General features: G+C 44.3%; 1 protein-coding gene across 1 annotated transcript in view; it reads right to left on the reverse strand.

The window, feature by feature from the left end:
- Window positions 1–520: 520 nt before the first annotated feature.
- Rnf150 (ring finger protein 150) overlaps window positions 521–22,456 on the reverse strand; it is a 220,942-nt gene continuing 199,006 nt past the window's right edge. The window contains exon 7 of the mRNA NM_001191093.1: window positions 521–1,112. Within this exon, the coding sequence (NP_001178022.1) occupies window positions 994–1,112 (119 nt within the window). The 3' untranslated portion in view covers window positions 521–993. The remainder of the gene's footprint in view (window positions 1,113–22,456) is intronic.

Below are 22,456 nucleotides of genomic sequence, written 5' to 3' on the forward strand. Positions count from 1 at the left end.
AGAAAACTGATCGCGTCTTTTCTATATCTCACACCTACAGAATTCACCTATGAAGATGATAAACTGCTCAGGCCTTGGGGGAAATCGGGGAGTCAGGAATCTTCCCTACCCTGGGAATACGGGGTATCATTTTTTTCTTTTAAACTAGGCTTATAGTTCCATATACTCTGAACTTTTTCATGGTGTCCTGTGGGCACTTCTGAGTTTTTGACTAAGACCCTGAAGTCAGAGGACTCACACACCCCCTGACAGTTCTGTCCTGTCAAGGTGGCCCTGACAGGGCACGGCAAGTAGAAGCCTACGCAACAGAGCTGAAATAACAACCGACTAGTAGATCCAGAACTTACTGCTGCCGTCGGGCGGCTGGGCTTGCCAAGGCCCACTCAGAGGAGGGGGTTAGACCCTGGATAAGATCTGGCCTCCCACCATTTCAGGGTGCTGAGGCAATCCTCAAAGCCATACACGTGTGACACTGATAGCTCATGACTATGAATCTCAGAGACACGGTACAAACCAATCATCAGAGCAGCAACCAGAATTTCTAAACTGACCTCTGTACACGGGCTGGGGTGAATCAAAGGGAAAACAGAGGGATTGATTTGGAAACTACACATCAACTTTAAAAAGAAATTGCTGAGGGACCGAAACCGTCTTTCCCAAACAAGAGCAAGAAGACGGGAGAGGCTGAAATCAAGTGAAGAAGCTGTGAAGGTCTCCTTCCGGTTTGCCGTGTGTGCACAGACACCAAGGGATCCAGCTTTCAACTCCCACATCAAGGCCACAGGCTGTCGCAGAGATGGGAACCCGAGTCCTGACTCTGGAGACTTTGGATATTGCTTTCGTACTGCCCCTGAACAGAGTTCAAGGTTTCCATGGTGACCTGAAGGGGTTGCCATGGTGACCCGAAGGCCGTGTATCCAGTTCAATTCTCGGAGCATGCTTCCTTCCTGTCCCCCTGGTTCCTATGTCTTCTTTTTGTCCATTTCTACCTTCTCAAGATTTCACCTCCTCGCAGTCTTGGTCGGTGGAAAGTTCTACATCAGACAGCCCCACTTCCAGGGCCATAATTAACGAGATGTCAGAATCACTGCTCACTGCTGGCTCTTGGTCACCTGAGGGGGACAAAGCAAAGTTTACGGTCAACATCTAGTTACGTCTTTGGATGCTTCCCTTTTAGAATTATTGTTCCTAGCAGTGTTTCTGTTTGATCTAGTTTTTGTTCTTTTAAATTAAGCAAGTGATGTAGATTGCTGTGTGAGTGTGCATGTGTGTCTGTGCACACGAGTGCAGGTGCCTGTGGAGGAGGCACTGGAGTGATGAGCAGTTGTGAGCTGCCCAATTCGGATGCTGGGCACTGAACTCGTGTCCTCTGGAAGAGCAGTATGCAGGTTAAAACACTGAGCCCCGGGGTTGGGGATTTAGCTCAGTGGTAGAGCGCTTGCCTAGCAAGCGCAAGGCCCTGGGTTCGGTCCCCAGCTCCGAAAAATAGAAAAGAAAAAAAAAAAAAAACAAACACTGAGCCCCTCCCCATCCCAGCTATTATCATTTCCTTAAGTCTGAGGGGGAAAAAATGGCTGTTTTGTAAAAACTCTGATTCAAATCTCACCTCAAAATAGATCCCCCAGATAAATTCTAAGTGGGTCAGAAAGTTAAGTGTGAGCCACCACGGTAGGAAACTCATAGAGGCTGGCTACGGTGGTGAATGCTTGCAAAGTCAGCACCGTGGAGGTGGAAGCGGGAAGACTGAGCCTGAGGTCAGCCTGAGCTGCATGGTGAGGCCATATCTCAGAAGAGGAAAACCAACACAGCCATAACCCAACAGTCCCGAGATGCTAATGCTGACCGCCTGCTCAATAGGATCCAGAATCACTTAAGAGACAAACCTCTGCACCTGTCTGGGTGGGAGCATCTGGGCTTCGTTACAGAGGTAAGAAGAGACATAGTAAATGTTGGTGACAACCTTTCCATGGGCGGGGTCTTGGACCGAATGAAGGGGTGAATGTTACCTAAGCACCCACATTTATCTCTCTCTGCTTCCTAACTTCAGACCCAAGGTGATCAGTTGCCTCAAACTCCTTCTGCCATAGCGCTCTTGCCATGGTGGCTGTACCTCAGGGTAAACCCTTCCTTCGTTGACCTTGCTTTGTCAGATATTTGATCGCAGCAAGGAGAAAAATAACAAATACAATTCCACAACCAAACCAGTAATGAGCAAAAACAAATAGAGTAAGGCAACATAGTGTCTTAGTTGTGGTTCTGAGTTTTAGTTGTCTACTCGACACAACCAGCAACCTCCAGGGAAGAGTCTTGGTGAGGGTGTGTCTGGATCATCTTGGCCTGTGGCCGTGTCTTTGGGAGATTATCTCCATGAGCTAATTGTCAGTAGAGGTGGGAAGATTTGTTCCCTGTGGGGAAAACTGTTCTCCAGCCGGGAATCCTGGACCGTGCAGGAGTGGGGGAAGTGGGACACATACAAACGTGAGTTCCACTTTACTCTTGACAGTGGATGCGCACAGCTGCTTCCTGTTCCGGCTACCATGATTTCCCCGCAATGACCGACTATAACCAGGACTGCCGAGCTGAAAGAAACAGTTCTCCCCGCAGCTGCTTTTGTCATTACATTTTATCAAGGAAACAGCAAAAAGGGACAATGACAAAGTGTATTTCTCAGTTGTAAAATGTGTGTCTAAGAGGGCAAGAAAAGTAATCGAGTAACTCATGGAACTGAGCTTAAATGTTAGAAAATGCTAAAATTATAAATTAATGCTGACGGTATATATTAGATGGGGGAATTTTCAAACACCACACAGAGAACACACACACACACACACACACACACACACACACACACACACACACACACACACACACACACACTGTGTGCATACATGTGGAGGCAGGAGGTCAGCATCAGTTTATCTGAGACAAGATCTCTGGAGCTTGTTGATTAGGGAAGAGTGGCTGGACAGCAGGCTCCAGGAGTCCTGTCTCTGTCCTCTGCACCCCTCCCGTATGCTAAGGTTCTAAGTCTGTCCCACTGCACATGGCTTCTAGGCGGACACGGCTGAGGATGAAACCCAGATTCCCATGATTGCTCCTGAGACTCAGGACTGTGTTCCTGCCACAGCGAAAGCCTTTAAGTCATTAAGAAGGATCACGTGATGGAAGGCAGGCACAGAAGGATTTAATGCAGATCCATTATAAGTAGAAGTAAAATGGGAGCGTTCCTTTTTTGTAAATGTAACTTCCTTTTTTTTTTTTGCAAATGTAATTGTTACTCTTTACAAAGGGTAATGTTGCAGTTAAAAGTATGTTGAGATGAGCTTGTTGAAGCACTGCAAACAGAAATGTAAATCTTTTTTAACCTTTTAAAAATGTAAATTCTTTTTAATTTGAGACATGCTATTTGTACATTTTGGCTATGGCACATGACAGTAATCTAATACATGTATGTAGTGTATAATAACCAGAGGTAATAAATGTTCCCATGTCTTCAAACATTATCCTTTTTATATCCAGAGATTTTTATTTCTTTACTCATTCTGTAGTATTTCACCTATTTTTTTTTTCTTTGGTTCTTTTTTTCGGAGCTGGGGACCGAACCCAGGGCCTTGCGCTTCCTAGGTAAGCGCTCTACCACTGAGCTAAATCCCCAGCCCCATCACCTATTGTTTTAACCAACACTTACCCCCGTCTATTTTAAGAAACCCAGAACTAATTTCTCCACTGTGACTATGGAGCCCTTGTTAAAATTCTTTCCATCTCCTCTCCCACTACCCTTCCCAGTCTCCAGAGACCATTACTCTACTTCGTTCTTCCATTAGAGTTATAAAATTTTCACCTAATAATTTTATTTTCAGAATGCTCTAAGGAGGAAGGATTAGTAGTGCAAAAATATTCACTTAACATTACTTGTGGTATCATAACTTGGTAAGTAACACAGTGCAGTAACAGAAAATAGCTCAAAAACAACGTTACTTTCAAAGGACTATGTTCTTATACCCACCTAAGTGAAGTTTCCCAAGAGTTCAGAGTTACATAAATAGACACTTAATGGCATTTTCAGCATAACAATATATCAGAAATGAGTTCAGAAGCACTCAAAGCTTGCCTGCTGCAAGGCTGATGTGAGAATGTTGTTATAATTGGAAGCAAGGAACTAAAAAGGTTAACATAAGAAGGAGGAGGAGGAGGAAGAGGAGGAAGAGGAGGAAAAGGAGGAGGAAGAGGAGGAGGAAGTGGAGGAGGAGGAAGAGGAGAAGGAGGAGTAAGAGGAGAAGGAGGAGGAAGAGGAGGAGAAGGAGGAGGAGAAGGAGGAGGAGAAGGAGGAGGAAGAGGAGTAAGAGGAGAGGAGGAAGAGGAGAGGAAGAGGAAATGGCATATATGCTTTGGGGACTTTCTTTTTCCCTCCCTTTCTTCCTTCTTTCCTTCCTTCTTTCCTTCCAGACAAGGTCTCTGTAGCTTAAATTGACTGAGATTTAGGCTTTATATTAATATTTATATTGATGTTCCTTTTAAGATATAATTTTTGTTTGTTTGTGTTTCGAAGCAGGGTTTCTCTGTGTAGCCCTGGCTGTCCTGGAACTCACTCTGCAGACCAGACTGGCCTCACACTCAATAGATTCACCTGCCTCTGCTTCCTAAGTGCTGGATTATAGCTGCGTGCAGCTCCCCCCCCCCCTTTTCTCTTTTTCTGAATCTATTTCCAAATACTCTAGAACGAGTACAACTCTTGAATTCTTTCAAGATGTATCGAGTCTCTGCTACGAGCTAACAATTGAGCTAGCTGCTATGCGTGTGAGAACGAGACAATTCTGAGCTTACTGTCCAGCATGCAGACATAAGCAGAATATTGGCTCCATGGGAAGATGGCTGAGGTACGGAGGAGCAGGAGAGGAGGCTATGGAGCCATACGCCGGGTCAAAGAGGGCGTGTGCCTTAGGGTGCTATGTCAAAACTGACTTCTAAGGGTAATGCGTTCTTTAGGCAGATGCGTAACATAGAATGATCTTTTAAGTAGTAGTCACAGTGTACACACATGGCTGCACGTGATGGGGGCTGTGGTGAGCACGCAGACATCAGACAATATTCAAATATGACTGGAATGCACAAACAAACTAGGGAGTAGGCCGGGGGAGGCTCACGATCTGCCTAAAGGCAGCTGTGATCCAGAAAGTCTTAGGCTTTCTATCACTCTGCTGAGGAACCATGCAATTAAAAGTCCAATAAAGATGTCTCTGAAATGAAGACTGATGACAGTTATAATACTTTTGCTCTGGCTGTTGCCAATGTTACTTGCCATGCTGAAGACAGTTAAGGAAAATATATGTATTTAATAAAGAGCAGTGAATTTCCAAGACGCCTTCAAAAAGACAAGGAGAGCGAACAGAGTTGTGTCCTGAAGAATCAGCCTCACACGAGTCATCCCATGGAAGACCGAGCTCTGACAGGTTTCAGATGCTGGCTCACAACTCCCAAGGCACCATGGGAGATACAAGTATTTAGTATTTGAGGACAGTGGTGTTCCCTGAATTCTTTATCAAGCTATCCATTCAACATGAAATGAAATGAAGTTGAGTATTTGCCTCACAACAGACTCCCTGACAAGCTCCCTCTCCATCTACATATATCTCCTTCCACACTTAATTCCTCTGCTCTAGAACCATCGGACCTGCATTCCTGAGGGGAGGAGGGGGAGACAGGGGAGGGCAGGTGCAAACTGGGATGAGCCTTCCTCTGGGGGGAGGTGCTCCACCCCAGTTGTCTCAGCAGTTAGTGTCTCCTGCTGGGTGAGCCCCATGCCTCTGCCACTACTGTGTCAGGGTGCTTTTGTCCATCCTGTCCCTGCCGTGGGGAGACCACCTCAGGCACAGCTGTTTCTGGTCTCCCAGGTCACCCAGTGCTTGCTCTCCCTGCCCATTGGCTCAGACTTTGCTTCTGTCTCCTCCCTCCTTTACTCCATACATGTCAGATTCTGTATTTAATTTAAAAAGTCTTTGTTATGGTTTTAGGAGAGATTGGAAATGGCTTCATTATGTTTCTTCCATCCCTCCTACCCAGTGCTTTCATTAAATACTTTACAGCGACAATGAGACATATATATCTAAAATCATAATATCTGGTGTGTTTGTACCAGCCTGCGATCTCAGCAGCTGAGCTGTGGCAACAAGAGAATCAGAACTTCAAGGTTTTCATTGGCTACATGGTGAGCTTGAGGCGAGCCTGGGTTATAAGAGACCCTACCTCAAAATTGTCTGTCTGTCTGTCTATGTTTCTATGAGAATTGGAAGTCTTGCTTCCTTTAGACAATATTCTAGTCTATTACCAATTATTTGTGTTAATTTCTGTAAGTCACCTTCATCCTCCGGGACTGATGTTTAATTGACCATTAAATAAGAACTTTGGCTGTCTATATAGAGTCAATCCGTATACAATCTAGCCCTGTACTTTATACACTGTGGATTCTCAATGAGTAATTAGTAATGGAATTACTAATGAGAAGGAAACAAGTCAAAACTGTTAAATATATTCTTAACCTTTCTAATCACTTTTATTTCCACAATATAAATACTTATTGTGTATCTAGGAAATGTCCATCAATGGGGAAATCTGTTCTTTAAGGTCAGCTGAAAGACTTCTTCAAAAGCTGAAGACTTCTTTTTTTTTTTTTTCCGGAGCTGGGGACCGAACCCAGGGCCTTGCGCTTGCTAGGGAAGCACTCTATCACTGAGCTAAATCCCTAGCTGAAGACTTCTTAGTCTCAGAGATGAAAATTCAGAAGATGACAGTGATGGCACACCCTTATCATTTCAGGATTTGGGGGTCTGCAAAGCAAGGTCTAGAATCTGAGGCCAGCCTGAGCTACTCTGTATCCAAAACCACCCACATAATAGCAACAAAAGAGGAACTACACAGGGAACTGTTACCCACTCCCCTCCCTCCCTCCCTCCCTCCCTCCCTCCCTCCCTCCCTCCCTCCCTCCCTCCCTCTCTCTTCTTTCCCTCCCTCCCTCCCTCCTCCCCTTCCTCCCTCCCTCCATTTTGACCTTGAGTATCTCCCAAAGGCTCAGGTGTTAGAGGCTCGATTCTCACTGTGGTTTTGCTGGAAGGTGGTTGAAACCTTTGAGAGGAGGGCGAGTGGGGGTTGTTAGGCCTACAGAGTGTGCCCTTGGAAGGGACTTTGAGTCCTTAGCTTCTCCAGCTCCTTCCCTTTGTTCAGGCCTCCTCTATTACTTTATTACCCCTAGTCTTCCCCACCTTGCTGCTACAGGTTCAGAGCAATGGGGCTAAGCAGTCATGGCCACCAAACCCTCCAAGTTAGGAGCCAAAATAAGCCTCTCTCTTTTTAAAGTTGGTTTATCTCAGGCATTTGTTACAATTACAGTGAGATAAAACCAATAGCTCTCTCCATTCCACTTCACCCCTTCCTTTTTTTTTTTTCTTTTTCTTTTTCTTTTTTTCGGAGCTGGGGACCGAACCCAGGGCCTTGCGTTTGCTAGGCAAGCGCTCTACCACTGAGCTAAATCCCCAACCCCTTCCTTCTTTTTAAAAATAAAATTTTATTCATTTTTGACAGAAATTTTCTATTTAGCCTAGGCTGATCTTCACTCATAATTCCCCTCTCAGGCAGCAAGAACTACAGGCGACATTCCACACTCTCAGAGTCTTTATCTTTAATGGTGATTGGCTAATTTCAGCTCACATGTCTAGCTTTTCAACTAAGTCCATGGCAAATCAACCAAACAGTTTATAGATCGATTTCATGATTTTTCTATGATTCTAGCCAAAAAGGGTTACAGAGAAAGGGGCCAACACACCACAGTGCTACAGAGTCAGAGCTCATCCACCCAGGAAAGAGCTCACCCCCAAGGGACAGAGCACCCCCCCTCCAGGGACAGAGCTCACCTACCCAGGGACAGTGCTCACCCCACCCCCCAGGGACAGAGCTCACTCCCCAGGAACAGAACTTACCCCCTAGGGACAGAGCTCACCCCCCACCCCAGGGACAGAGCTCACCCCCCAGGGACAGAACTCACCCCCTCAGGGACAGAGCTCACTCCCCAGGGACAGAGCTCCCCCCAACCCCCCAGGAACAGAGCTCACTCCCAAGGGACAGAGCTCCCCCACCCACGGACAGTGCTCACCCCACCACCCAGGGACAGAGCTCACACCCCAGGGACAGAACTCACCCCCAGGGACAGAACTCACTCCCAAGGGACAGAGCTCCCCCCCAACAGAGCTCACCCCCAGGGTCAGAGCTCACACTCCAGGGACAGAACTTACCCCCTAGGGACAGAGCTCACCCCCCAGGGACAGAGCTCCTCCCAACCTCCCAGGAACAGAGCTCACTCCCAAGGGACGGAGCTCACCCACCCAGGGTCAGAGCTCACCCCACCCAGAGACAGAGGCAGCTTTACTCCAGCCTCTGCAGCCACAAGCACCCCAGATTTCATGGTTTCAAACTCACAGAAGTGTTTTCTAAATTGGAATGTGTGAACTGGATTTTTAAAAACCTGGAGAATCACAGGGGCTGCTACAGTTACAGGCGGCCAAACCCATGGAAATTAAATACAGTCCTAAGTAGCTTAAGGTAAAGGGGGCCAGAAATCAACAAGGCACATTTGTGGAAAGCAGTTGGTTCAGATTTCCTGGTGTAACATTGCACAGTTTCACAGAACATCATAGTTTACTAAATTTTTCTTTAAAAAAAGAGCTGAAGACTTCGGAAATCATTCTTTTTTTTTTTTAAGATTTATTCATTTATTATATATAAGTACACTGTAGCTGTCTTCAGACACACCAGAAGAGGGCATCAGGTCTCATTACAGATGGTTGTGAGCTACCATGTGGTTGCTGGGAATTGAACTCAGGACCTCTGGAAGAGCAGTCAGTGCTCTTAACCACTGAGCCATCTCTCCAGCCCGGAAATCATTCTTAAGTATTTCTTATGTTGTAACTTGAACGTAACAACGGAGGATACACAGCTATCCACGACACAAGCGTGTATTGACTCTGCCTCTTTCCTTTGCAAAAAGCCCACAAAAACTCATACAAAATATAGCCCAGTCCGTACAAGCCTCTGATGTGTCCGCTGTGTTCACTTTAGAGACGAAAAGTACTTTGAATTCTCAAGGCACAGAATTATATTCATCTTCTAAAGATATGCAGGGATATTAAGCAGGGAATGACACGATGTATTTCCTCTTTTAAGTGCTCACTTTTGCTGTTAACTAAAGGCAGAAAGAACCTGGTTAGGAGAGTATGGCAGAAAAGCCAATGACCGCGGTGTGTGCTGATGAGATAGAGGGAAGAGGAGAAATGATTTGACAGGAAGGGTTAACAGAAAAGGGATGGTCTGGAACCACAGTTCCTGAGCCGTGTGGTGAGCCAGCGAGCACGGAAGGGAACAGGTTTGGAAGATGGAGAGTTTGGCTTTGAGCCTGCTGGGTGAGAAGCATGTGGGATCTTCCAGGGAGATGTGGTGGTGGCGCCCATGTCATCACTGAGCGGCTTATAGAAGCACTGGCTTGTGCTGAGGTTATGACAATGTATGATAGAAAGGGACAGATTGGCAAAATCTCCTGGGAGTGTTAAAATCTAGAGGCAAGAACACAAACTGGTGTTTCTCCAGATGTTTTCTTTGGATGCACAGCTTTTAAAAATTGAGATGTAACCCATTCCGCGGGCAAAGGCCAGTCCTTGACACTATTAATGATACTTTTTATACTTGCAGACCGGAGTCTAGCATTGCTGCTCTCTGAGAGACTCCACCCAGCAGCTGACTCAGACAGGTGCAGCCGCCCACAGCCAATCGGTGGATAGAACTTGGGGACGCTTATGGAAGAATAGGAGGGAGGATTGCAGGCCCTGAAGGGGATAGGAACTCTACATGAAGACCAACAGAGTCAACTAACCTGGACCCTTGGGGCTCTCAGAGACTGAACCACAAACCAAAGAACATTCATGGGCTGACCCTAGGGCTCCCTGAACCTATGTAGAAGATGGGCAGCTTGGTCTTCATGTGGGTCTTGAACAATTGGAGCACAGGCTATCCCAAAAACTGTTGCCTGTCTGTGGAGAACATTTTTCTAACTGGCCTACCTTGTCTGGTCTCAGTGAGAAAGATACGCCTAGCCTCACAGAAATTTGATGTGCAAAAGTCGGGGGCTCCTGTTGTTGTAAAAATATAAAAAATAAAAAAGTATTGGTGTCTTTTATCCCACTAGGTCTGATACCTCAGTGCCCCAAGATCTTGGCAGAAACACATCACACTTGATGCTGAGTACATCAGTATCATAACTGTGGTCAGACAAGACACTCTTAGTGGTGGGACTTTTTAATTTCATACGGTCACAAGTGATTAATGTACTTGGTTTATCCCTTGCTTGATATGGAAAATGTCAGGCTGACTTCTGCTGTGGGTTCGATGTAATTTTCTACTAATGGTGGTATGTTGATAGCTCAAGTTCCTTCCAACCTCAAAATAGAAGAAAGATCTGAAGATTTCCACCCCCCCCCATCATTTTTATTGATAGCAGGGCTTCTGTTCTAAACCTCATGTTGAAAATTCAGTGGCCATTAAAATGGTCTTAAGAGGCAGGACCCTTGCGTTCATTAGGTCATGAGACTCTCCTGGTGAATGGACTTGTATCGTAATTGGGGGAGTAAGTCCCTCATAAAAGGACATGCTGGGCTCAGTTTTCTCTCTGTGTCTTGGGCATGCCCATTGGCTACTCCACCGCCATGTTAATAAGATACAGCAAGACAGCCATCGCCAGATGGGGTCCCTTAGTCTTAGATTTCTGAGACTCCAGAATCAGGAACTGAAGACACATACATTGTTCATAATTGTTTCTGTCCCCTGCACTATGTTACAGTAGCCCACGGTGACTTCTTTGCATCCAGTCTCTGACTCAGGGCCCTGGCTTACATTTCATTACCTTATTGTCTCCTCTAGAAATGGCGGATGCCTGGGAAATGAAATCGAAGTTGCTTTTATAGTGCTTTGTTGTTTTTTAAATGACGAGTGAAATATTAATGGTTATTGAGAACTTATTACATGCCAGGAAACACAGCGAGTACTGTAAATAGGTTCTACAACTTAGTACCCAGAATTAACCTATGACAGAAGCATAGGTTCTCCCGCCCCTTGGTCAGATAAGTTCTAACTGTGTAGCCCTGGCTGGCCTGGAAGTCCCAGAGAGCTACCTGTCTTTATCTCCTCATATCTGAAATTACAGATGTGTACCGCCATTCCTGGATATCATTTTTTGTTTTTGACGCTAAAACCAAATCCTTAAAGGTTAAAAAAATCCCCTATGATGCTCGGCAATTCTAGCTGGGACTGCAATTGATGCCCACATTCTGTCTCCAGACTGTGCTTACCTCGAGGGTTGGTGGAATTGTAGGGGGCCTGAGGATGAAAAGTTATCCTCATACATTTGTGATTATTTACATAGAGGCATTTCTTTCTGCTGTCTCTCACCAGGTCCCTGAAGAACCCACAGACAAGAGTCAGTCAAGTGAGACACTCTGCTTCCCTGGTGCCTCAGAGAACACAGAACTGCAAATGGTTGTTCTGTGTTTTGAAATTTTTTTACTTTATGTGTATGTGCATGTGCTTGAGTGTATATTTCATGAATGTGTAATGTGCTTGGGTAAATATATATATTGTGTGTGTGTTTGTGCACATGTGTGTGTGTTTATGTGTGTTTATGTGTGTGTTTATGTGTGTGTGTTTATGTGTATGTGTGTGTGTTTATGTGTGTGTGTTTATGTGTATGTGTGTGTGTTTATGTGTGTGTATATTGTGTGTGTGTGTTTATGTGTGTGTGTGTTTATGTGTGTGTATTGTGTGTGTGTGTGTGTGTGTGTGTGTGTGTGTGTGTGTGTGTGTGTTTGTAGCACCTACAGAGGTCAGAAGACTTCCCCAAGAGCTGACCGTTGTGAGCTGCTGGCTGGTGTGGGTGCCAGGAACCACACTTCTGGAAGAGCAGCAGACTCTCTTGTGTGCAGGAGCCACCTTTCCAGCTCCATGATTTTTAGATTGCTTTATTTTATGTATGTGAGTATTTACATAGCTGTCTTCAGACACACCAGAAGAGGGCATCAGAGCCCATGACAGATGGTTGTGAGGCACCACGTGTTTGCTGGGACTTGAACTCAGGACCTCTGGAAGAGCAGTCAGTCTCTCCAGCTCAGCTTCGGGACTTTAAAATCCCTCTCACTGGAGTTTACACTGCATTGGAGGAACCTTCTTTAAGTTGACATGACAGTTCACAGGCTCTCACCCTTGGCCCTAGGTAGCTGTTCCTCTTTGGAAAGCACAATGGGAGCCTTGTTGGAGGACTGGTATTTACTCTGCTGCAAAGCAGCCTAGAGAAGCTGGCTGAGGTAAGAGGCCCTCTGTTAGGAGATAACAACCATCACCCAGGGAAGAACTGCTCTGCTTTGAAAGAAAACAAGGTGGTGGTGACTGGAAGCCCGGCTTGGTGCCCACACGCTGGGGCCTGTTCGTCAGTACATTACTTCCTTCGTGTACTGGGAAAATGAGATCTCAGAGAATAAATGACATCTTATGTCCACGGCTAGTGATGCTTATCTTCTGGAAACTAGGACATGTTTCCAATCAACCCTGCCTTATACAGGAGTAACAAAGAGCTGAATAACAAGGTGGTCCTCCTTTCAAAATGCCTCACAATCTGAATGCTCCTTCAGGCAGCAGCAGGGTCTCTCTCTCTCTCTCTCTCTCTCTCTCTCTCTCTCTCTCTCTCTCTCTCTCTCTGAGGTATGTGTTTGCACACGTGTGTTCTTACGTTCTTGAACTGAGGTGAGAGGTTGACACTGGGTATCTTCCTCTATCAACCTCCACCTTATTTTCGAGAAGGGCTATCTCTCAGGAAACCTAGAAACTGCTGCTTCAACTGGCTGGTCAGGGGGCCTCTGGGGCCCACCTCTCTCTGAGCCCATTGCTGAGGTGGCAGGCACTTCCCATCACACCTGGCTTTTTACTGGGTGCTGGGATCCAAACTCAGCTCCCACTTGGCCCCTCCCCAGTCCTCTCTGCCATGATCTTAGTGGGAAAGTCAACTGGACCTTAAATGCAGAGTGTTTTTAATATGGAAATGTGTGCTTTTGCATTGTTGGGCTTAAATTCACTTTAAGGATTTCTCCAAGTAGCTTTTGTTTTGAGTGTGACAGGCGTTTGAGCAGTTCTCTCAGAGGCTATCATGGTCTGACTCGTAACGTCTTGTTCCTTTTTTTTTTTTTTTTTTTTTATTGTAGAGGTTTTATTTTTACCTATGTCAGCATCACCGTCACATAAATAGAATAAGCAATAATACGTCCGTTAGTGAAAGTCACAGAATGTCTAATTTCGTATTGTTTTGACCACTTTTTTTTGATTTATGCTATTTATTTTTTTTGAATTTAGAGAATACTTTATTAGTTTTTGTAATCAAACCCACGTAGATAAGACCTTACATATTTAATACAGTGTGTTACCCCTGTACAAATGGAAAAAACTTAAGTTCAACATTTCTAGACCAATATGGCTGTTAATTTCTGTACAGTGCCAACTCAACACAGTAAACGGGGATACTTTTTTCCAAAGTTGACAGCACAGCTAAAGTTTCAAAAAATTCAAATTATATATCTGTATATATATATTTATATTTATATAAAAAGACCAATAATAGCAGTGTGTTATGCATCAACAGCAGCAACAGCTTTTCCAGGTTCTGCAGTCATCTGAACAAAACTGTAGAGACATCCAGCACACTCCATTAAAAAAAAAAAAAAGTAAAAAAAAACAAAACCCGAGAAAACAGCACAGTTCTGTTACTCTTGTGGTACCTGGCACCATTTTTTTTTAAATTAGCTTCTCAATCATCATCTGGAAAGAAAACATTCTGAGCAACATCATTAAAAACAGCTCTGATAAAGCACAGTCACTACTACGTATCATAAAGCAGGTACAAGCTATTTTACATCCACAGAGGTATGATACAGTACTGTCCTACATCTATAATACTAGAGGATACAATTTAAAAGGCATTATTTGAGACTTGATTCTACTTTTCCAGCAGAGGGCCCAAAGGATGGTGTGACACAGCTTTGTAAAGAAACATACTCTAGACAGGATTTCCTTTCACTAGTGGCACAGTTCTAAGGATTCATTCTCTCCATGAATGTCAGCTAAAACCGTTATTAAAAAAATGAAATATCCCTAAAACAAAACCGTATAACCACCGGATTCACATGAAGATGACCTAGTGGAGACAAGCTGGACCTCACCTTACCAACAAGCTATCAAATCTGTTATGTTTAAACAGTGAGACCTCCAAGGAAGGAGATGCCAAGTAGTGCTTCAAAGCTTCGGACCACAATCAAACACAGCATCCTTTTCAACAGAAGCAGAAGCTCATCTGAATATGCTCAAGGATGCTGACATCAACATTTAATCATCTCCTCACTCATCCAGGAAGAAGGGGAGATCAGTTACTACTGTACTTTATTGTGTTCAACCAAATCACCATGTTACAAAAATAGCAAGCTGCCATAATAAAAAATAAGGCTCCTCTATCCAGCACCAGATAGCATCATTTTACTTTCAAGCCTAGAAATTGCACACTTGTATATAAACCAACCGAAGATGAGGATTGAGAGTTCATCTTGGTGGATTTTTCCTTTGATGAATATGAAGTGTCCTTCCTTATCTTTTTTGATGACTTTTAATTGAAAATTGATTTTATTTGATATTAGAATGGCTACTCCAGCTTGCTTCTTCTGACCATTTGCTTGGAAAGTTGTTTTCCAGCCTTTCACTCTGAGGTAGTGTCTGTCTTTGTCTCTGAGGTGTGTTTCCTGTAGGCAGCAGAATGCAGGGTCCTCATTGCATATGCAGTTTGTTAATCTATGTGTTTTTATTGGGGAGTTGAGGCCATTGATGTTGAGAGATATTAAGGAATAGTGATTATTGCTTCCTGTTATATTCATATTTGGATGTGAGGTTATGTTTGTGTGCTTTTCTTCTCTTTGTTTTGTTGCCAAGACGATTAGTTTCTTGCTTCTTCTAGGGTATAGCTTGCCTCCTTATGTTGGGCTTTACCCTTTATTATCCTTTGTAGTGCTGGATTTGTAGAAAGATATTGTGTAAATTTGGTTTTGTCATGGAATATCTTGGTTTCTCCATCTATGTTAATTGAGAGTTTTGCAGGATACAGTAACCTGGGCTGGCATTTGTGTTCTCTTAGGGTCTGTATGACATCTGTCCAGGATCTTCTGGCCTTCATAGTTTCTGGCGAAAAGTCTGGTGTGATTCTGATAGGTCTGCCTTTATATGTTACTTGACCTTTTTCCCTTACTGCTTTTAATATTCTTTCTTTATTTTGTGCGTTTGGTGTTTTGACTATTATGTGACGGGAGGTGTTTCTTTTCTGGTCCAATCTATTTGGAGTTCTGTAGGCTTCTTGTATGCCTATGGGTATCTCTTTTTTTAGGTTAGGGAAGTTTTCTTTTCTTTTTTTTTTTTTTTTTGGTTCTTTTTTTTCGGAGCTGGGGACCGAACCCAGGGCCTTGCGCTTCCTAGGTAAGCGCTCTACCACTGAGCTAAATCCCCAGCCCCGGAAGTTTTCTTCTATGATTTTGTTGAAGATATTTACTGGTCCTTTGAGCTGGGAGTCTTCACTCTCTTCTATACCTATTATCCTTAGGTTTGGTCTTCTCATTGAGTCCTGGATTTCCTGTATGTTTTGGACCAGTAGCTTTTTCTGCTTTACATTATCTTTGACAGTTGAGTCAATGATTTCTATGGAATCTTCTGCTCCCGAGATTCTCTCTTCCATCTCTTGTATTCTGTTGGTGAAGCTTGTATCTACAGCTCCTTGTCTTTTCTTTTGATTTTCTATGCCCAGGGTTGTTTCCATGTGTTCTTTCTTGATTGCTTCTATTTCCATTTTTAATTCCTTCAACTGTTTGATTGTGTTTTCCTGGAATTCTTTCAGGGATTTTTGTGTCTCCTCTCTATGGGTTTCTACTTGTTTATTTATGTTTTCCTGGAATTCTTTCAGGCATTTTTGCAATTCCTCTCTGTAGGCTTCTACTTGTTCTCTAAGGGAGTTCTCCACATCTTTCTTGAAGTCCTCCAGCATCATGATCAAATACGATTTTGAAACTAGATCTTGCTTTTCTGGTGTGTTTGGATATTCCATGTTTATTTTGGTGGGAGAATTGGGCTCCGATGATGCCATGTAGTCTTGGTTTCTGTTGCTTGGGTTCCTGCGCTTGCCTCTTGCCATCAGATTATCTCTAGTGTTACTTTGTTCTGCTATTTCTGACCGTGGCTAGACTGTCCTATAAGCCTGTGTGTCAGGAGTGCTGTAGACCTGTTTTCCTGTTTTCTTTCAGCCAGTTATGGGGACAGAGTGTTCTGCTTTCGGGCGTGTAGTTTTTCCTCTCTTCAGGTCTTCAGCTGTTCCTGTGGGCCTGTGTCTTGAGTTCACCAGGCAGGTTTCTTGCAGGGGAAAAGTTGGTCCTACCTGTGGTTCCAAGGCTCAAGTTTGCTCGTGGGGTACTGCCTAAGTCCTCTCCGCTGCGGCAGCAACCGGGAAGATCTGCGCCGCTCTTTCCGGGAGCCTCCGTGCACCAGGGTTCCAGATGACGTTTGGTGTTTTCCTCTGGCGTCTGGATGTGCGCAGAGTGCAGTCTCTTCTGGTTTCCCAGGCGTGTCTGCCTCTCTGAAGGTTTAGCTCTCCCTCCCACGGGATTTGGGTGCAGAGAACTGTTTATCCGGTCTGTTTCCTTCAGGTTCCGGCGGTGTCTCAGGCACAGGGGTCCTGCCGCTCCTGGGTCCTCCCCTACGGGAACCCAGAGGCCTTATACAGTTGCCTCTTGGGCCAGGGATGTGGGCAGGGGTGGGCAGTGTTGGTGGTCTCCTCCGCTCTGCAGCCTCAGGAGTGCCCACCTGATCAGGCGGTGAGGTCTCTCTCCCCCGGGTTTGGGAGCAGAGAGAGTAACGTCTTGTTCTTACTGGCATCATCTTGTGTATCAGGCACTGCAGGAAGCAGCGAGGGGTCCGTACAAGTCTGTCTACTGTCTTCGCCCTAAAAAGAGGAATTGGATTTCCCCACGAGTGAATCATATGCTATGAATGAAGCCAACTTGTCTGAAGTTGGAGCCCACCCCAGTGCTGTTGGTGACAGTGCCATTTCAAGTGGCAGAACTTCTACACGGATTATACACATCAGGTCAACTTGTTCTCCTAGCAATGCTCCGAGACCACCAGGAACCACATGTTCTTGGCTTACAGTGCAAAGGCACCCATTGGGTCAATTGATTCCTAACTTTATTCAGACGTAACTGAAATTCTCACCTTCTGAATTCCTGTTGCAGGGTCCTGAGTGTGCACAAAATGAGCCCCAGTGAGTGAGACTTTCCTATCGTTCAGAAAGGCAGGCTTAGTACAGAGTTTCTGCTTGGGCTGAACTAAGTGAGGCTGGATTCCCTGACACTTGTACATTAATTTAGATCATGTAGGCAGGCCTACGCCTTGCTGTGATCTCTACCTCACTGGTTTTCATTCTCTGTGACCCTGACCAGCAGGAGAAAGAGTTCCTCCTTTTGGCAACGCAAGCCTGGTGTCTTTACCACGTGACTGGAGGACAGGTATAACTTTAGCTTCTTCGGTTCTCATTAGACTTTGACAGGGCACAGAGGGAAATCTTGTGAACATTCCTGTTGTCAGTGGCTACTTCACAACCCCCCAGCTAGTTATCAACTGCCGAGGGACAACCTAAGCTTCCAGTGCCAGGTGGATGGACGTTTCTCAGCACATGTGAACGTGATTGGAACAAAAGGAGCATGGGGAAGTTAAGGCTGTCAGAGGGGCCAGACTCACGGGTAGAATCATATGGGCTTACTTCGTAATTATATAAAAATGTCTACAAATCCCATTTGTGTAGCCATTAACATACTTAACTGCCCAGTCATCCAACAGGCATTTGCTGGATATCACTAGGCATTTAATACTTTAGGTGAATGGTGTGGGGAATATAAAGATGGCCCTGTCATTAAGTTAAGTTTGACCCAGTAGAAGATCTATCTATCTATCTATCTATCTATCTATCTATCTATCTATCTATCATCCATCTATCAATCTATCTCTTTATATATGTTTATATATAATAAATAATACAGTAATATATAATGTAACAATATATACATGCACACACATATAGATATACACATTCAACACAAGAGAATGCATGTGGGGCTGGAGAGATGGCTCAGTGGTTAAGAGCAGTGACCGCTCTTCTGGAGGACCTGAGTTCAATTCCCTGCAACTACATGGTGGCTCACAACCATCTGTAATGAGATCTGATGCTCTCTTCTGGTGTGTCTGATGACAGCTACAGTGTACTCACATACAATAAAATAAATAAATCTTTTTTTTTTAAAAAAGAGAATGCATGCTAAAGGTCAGGTATAAATGAAACATTAGAGAAGCGACTGGGAGGGTAACATTTCATCTTCTACCTGATAACCAAGAGGATTGGTTCATTGGCTATGCACACGTGGTGAGGGTCTAAGTAAGGGAAGTGTGGGGACAAAGGCTACTGTCAGTTCTTTCAAGAGAATCACTGCCACTCAAAGCGATCAATAAATTTCAAAGCATATGAGTGCACATGGCTTTGTTAGGTTTACTTAGAAAAATAGGACTAATGATAAGCTATGGTCCATACATTGAGCATAGGTGCTTTTCCCTTTCTGCCTTTCTTAGGGTCCCTTCTATTTCACAGGGTGTGTGCAGGTGCACACATATGTATGTGTGAGTGCACACGCTAGCATATGCTCACTAAGAATCTGGGAACTATATTTCTCAGACTCCCTCACTCACCAACTTTCTCTTAGCCAAGGAAGTTGAAAGGCAGGAGGACTAGGAAGGCTGTTTCTGGTCCCTATGACTCAGGGTCAGAGGCAGCAGGACACTGGCTTCCTTCGTCCTGGGCTGCAGAGTTGGTGACATCCCTAGCAGAGAAAGATCTCCAGCAACAGTAAAGTGGGTTTGTGCCGAGCTTTGGGTAATACCCATTCCCCTCTCATTCTTCCAAAGACTTTCAATTATCATTAATAATAAAGTTAAGAGTTTGAGAGTTTACAAACTATGTAAATCAGTTTTTCTTGAACACAATTTGTCTCTGGCAATTTGCATATATTTTAAGTTTAAAAAAACCTTATGTATAAGATGAGTACTTTGCCTGAATGTATGCCTTTACCCCATGTGTGTACCTGGTGCCCATGGAGGCCAGAAGAGGCCGTCAGATCTACTGGAAACAGAGTGGCAGACTGCTGTGAGCCACCAAGTAGATATTGTGAGTCAAACTCAGGTCCTCTGGAAAAGCAGCCAGTGCTCTTAGCTCCGGGTTAGATAGACTCAGGAGCATGGTTAGCTTTGGTGGCTCTGACGGTGTTCACTTGTGCAGCCTCCATTCATGCCCAAATTCTTAAAAACCAATACAAACCCCAAACCCAACCTGAATATTTCTGTCTCTCCCACACATTTCCTCATAGCCAGCCCTTCTGTTTCAACTTGACCGCAGATAACATCTGATTTTAAAAATCCTACCAGGCTCTTTTAATAACAATTGGTATTTGGAGCTTGGTAGTTCTCTGTGTGAGAGATCGTCTGTAAGTTGCAGCGTGTTTTATAGCGCTCTTGGTCACACGCCCCCAGTGGAGAGCCATGACTTTAGGTCAGCCTGTTTTCTATCTTTATGTTTTAGCACAGACAGGGTTACCTTCATCTTGTAAGGCCAAATAGTATTACACTGAGTCCATAGACTACATTTTCTTTGTTCATCCACCCACAGGTGAATAAGTAAGTTACTTCCAGCTCTTAGCTGCTGTGAATAGTGTGCTGTGGGTACATGCAGTGGTTCCTGAGTTCTGTTTATGTGTTTGCCTGTGTGGACACACATACATGTGGATGAGGGTGTGTGTGTGTGTGTGTGTGTGTGTGTATGTGTGTGTGTATGTGTATATGTGTATGTGTGTATGTGTGTATATGTGTATATGTGTGTATGTGTATATGTGTGTATGTGTGTATGTATGTATGTGTGTGTATGTGTATATATGTGTGTGTATGTGTGTGTATGTGTGTGTGTATGTGTATATGTGTGTATGTGTATATATGTGTGTGTGTGTATGTGTATGTATGTAAATAGACATGGATGCCAAGTGTTATCTGGGATAGCTTTACTTTACCTACTGAGGCAGGGCTTCTCATTGAACTCAGAGTGCTCTGATTTGGCGAGTCCAGGTAGCCAGCCTGCTCCAAGTGTCCTTGTGTCTACCTTCTAAGTGCTGGGGTACGGGTAGGCTGTCGTGCTCCCTTGGCACTCACGGGTTTGGGGATGTGTACTCTGGTCTTCTGACTGCTCTCCAGCACGTCCCTTGCCGAGTTCTCTCTACCCTCACTATAAGAGAATTTGGAGGCTTTGACTTCAGTTATTTCAGACCCAGGCCCAGATATAAGAAAGCTGTAATTTAAATTTTCTTTTCTTTTTTTTTCTCTGCTATTAAATTTTCTAATTTAAGTTTTGAGGAATGCCCATCCACTTTTTCATATTGTTGTACCAATTTACATTTCACCCAACAGTGCACCCTGGACACCAATAAACAACACCAGACTTCGACAGCGGCCATCCTCATAGGTTTACGGTGATTATGCTGTGGTGGTTTGATGTGCATTGCCCTGATAATGAATTAATGCTGAAGACCTTTGCGACCATGGCCACTTGCATATCTTCTTTGCAGAGCTGCCTCTTCTGCTTGGGAATGGTGTATAACATGTTCCCATATCGGGGAGTTAGATTGGATAATATTTTGAAGATTTCTGCATGAATAAGTGTGATGGAGACTTGCCCGAGGTATCCCTTCCTTGTGTTGTCTTTGTGTTGATTTTGGCCATCAGGGAGAAGATGCCTCACTGAGCTGAAAGTAGGCTTTCCTGTCCGATTTTTTGGGGGGCAGGGGTTAGAGTTTGAGAGAAGTTCTATCATTTCCCCATTTTGAAAAACCTAGAAAGATGTTCTGTTTTCTTCGTCTTAGTTAATGTGGGAGAAGGAGGGTAGGCTGGGCTCAGACTGGGCCAGGATCTGAATGCTAGGTTGAAGCGTTACACTTCATTTAACTTATGTGGCTGACATTATGCTGCCACTTCCAGAAGTACTTGCAGAGAATGAAGGACAGTGGTAGAACATCTGCCTAGCATGTATAAAGCTCTGGGTCTAATCTCCAGAGTATCACACACACACACACACACACACACACACACACTCCAGCAATGCTATGTCAGCTGTATTGTTAATATATTTATTGTTGTAACATCTTCATTGGGAACCTGGTTTGGTCTTTCATGTGCAGCCTCCAGGGCTCCTGCTTCTCTCAGTAACATGCTCGCATAGGAGTGAAGCCCTCCCTTTCTAACCACGGTCCCGTTGTTTCTATAATGCTGTATTTCTTCACCATTGTTGGAGGTAGGTCAATGTACCTGTGTTTCATAAAGGGATCGTTACCACACGACTGTCAGATACCCATTTCTTGCCATCTTGTTATATGATACTACAGCAAAGGAGCCAGAAGAAACTGGAGAACAGGACTCGGGAGGAACTCGAGGTCTGGTTTAAAGGCCAGGTCCTAGGACACAGTAAAGAAGGGTCCTTTACTTTGCTCTAGCAAGGGTTGGAGAGGGAGGGACAGAAACAGGAAAATGCCCTCTTACTCAGCATGTTCAGAAACAAGGCAGTATTTAAACAGGGAGATTCAAGAAATACAGAATCCTTGCAAAATATATAAACGGATTACAAGCTACAGAGCTAAGGGAAAAACCTGAGACTCAACCCTGACCTGCATGTGTTTGGCTCTGTGCACAAGACTCGTTTTATATCAGCCAGCTCAACTGCCAAGGTCAATTTAAGACTGGCGGTATCTTAAATTCCTGACTGTTCTGACCACCTGCTTCCTTCAGCAAAACACAGAGAAGCCGATCTAAAAGGAGACAGCAGATCTTTTGTGTAGCAGAAAGTTTGATCTTATTACTTCCTCTTACGCATGCCCATAGTCTACCTTTGACCGGTTTGCAAAACAGTCCACAAATGGTTCATGTGGGGTACAAAGGAAGACCTCAAAGTGTGGCATAAAACTTGACTGTGTAAGTCTTAGTTACAGAAAAGAGGCGTGATGATGTGGGATTGTAGCACAGGTTAATGTCCCAACCTAATCTCTGAAGTTGACTTAGTTGGGTGTGTTTTCGTACCTTCCTGGGAAATCTAGTAGATCCTATCTAAATGTAATAACAGTGCAGTGGGCAAGCCAGGAATGCTATAAAACCATAACTTAGCCCATTCCTTCAGGTTACAACCATTTCCACTAGCTCTTGGCGTTTAGAACAACAATAA

Source organism: Rattus norvegicus, chromosome 19, assembly GCF_036323735.1.
Source record: "Rattus norvegicus strain BN/NHsdMcwi chromosome 19, GRCr8, whole genome shotgun sequence".
NCBI classification, from domain to species: Eukaryota; Metazoa; Chordata; class Mammalia; order Rodentia; family Muridae; genus Rattus; species Rattus norvegicus.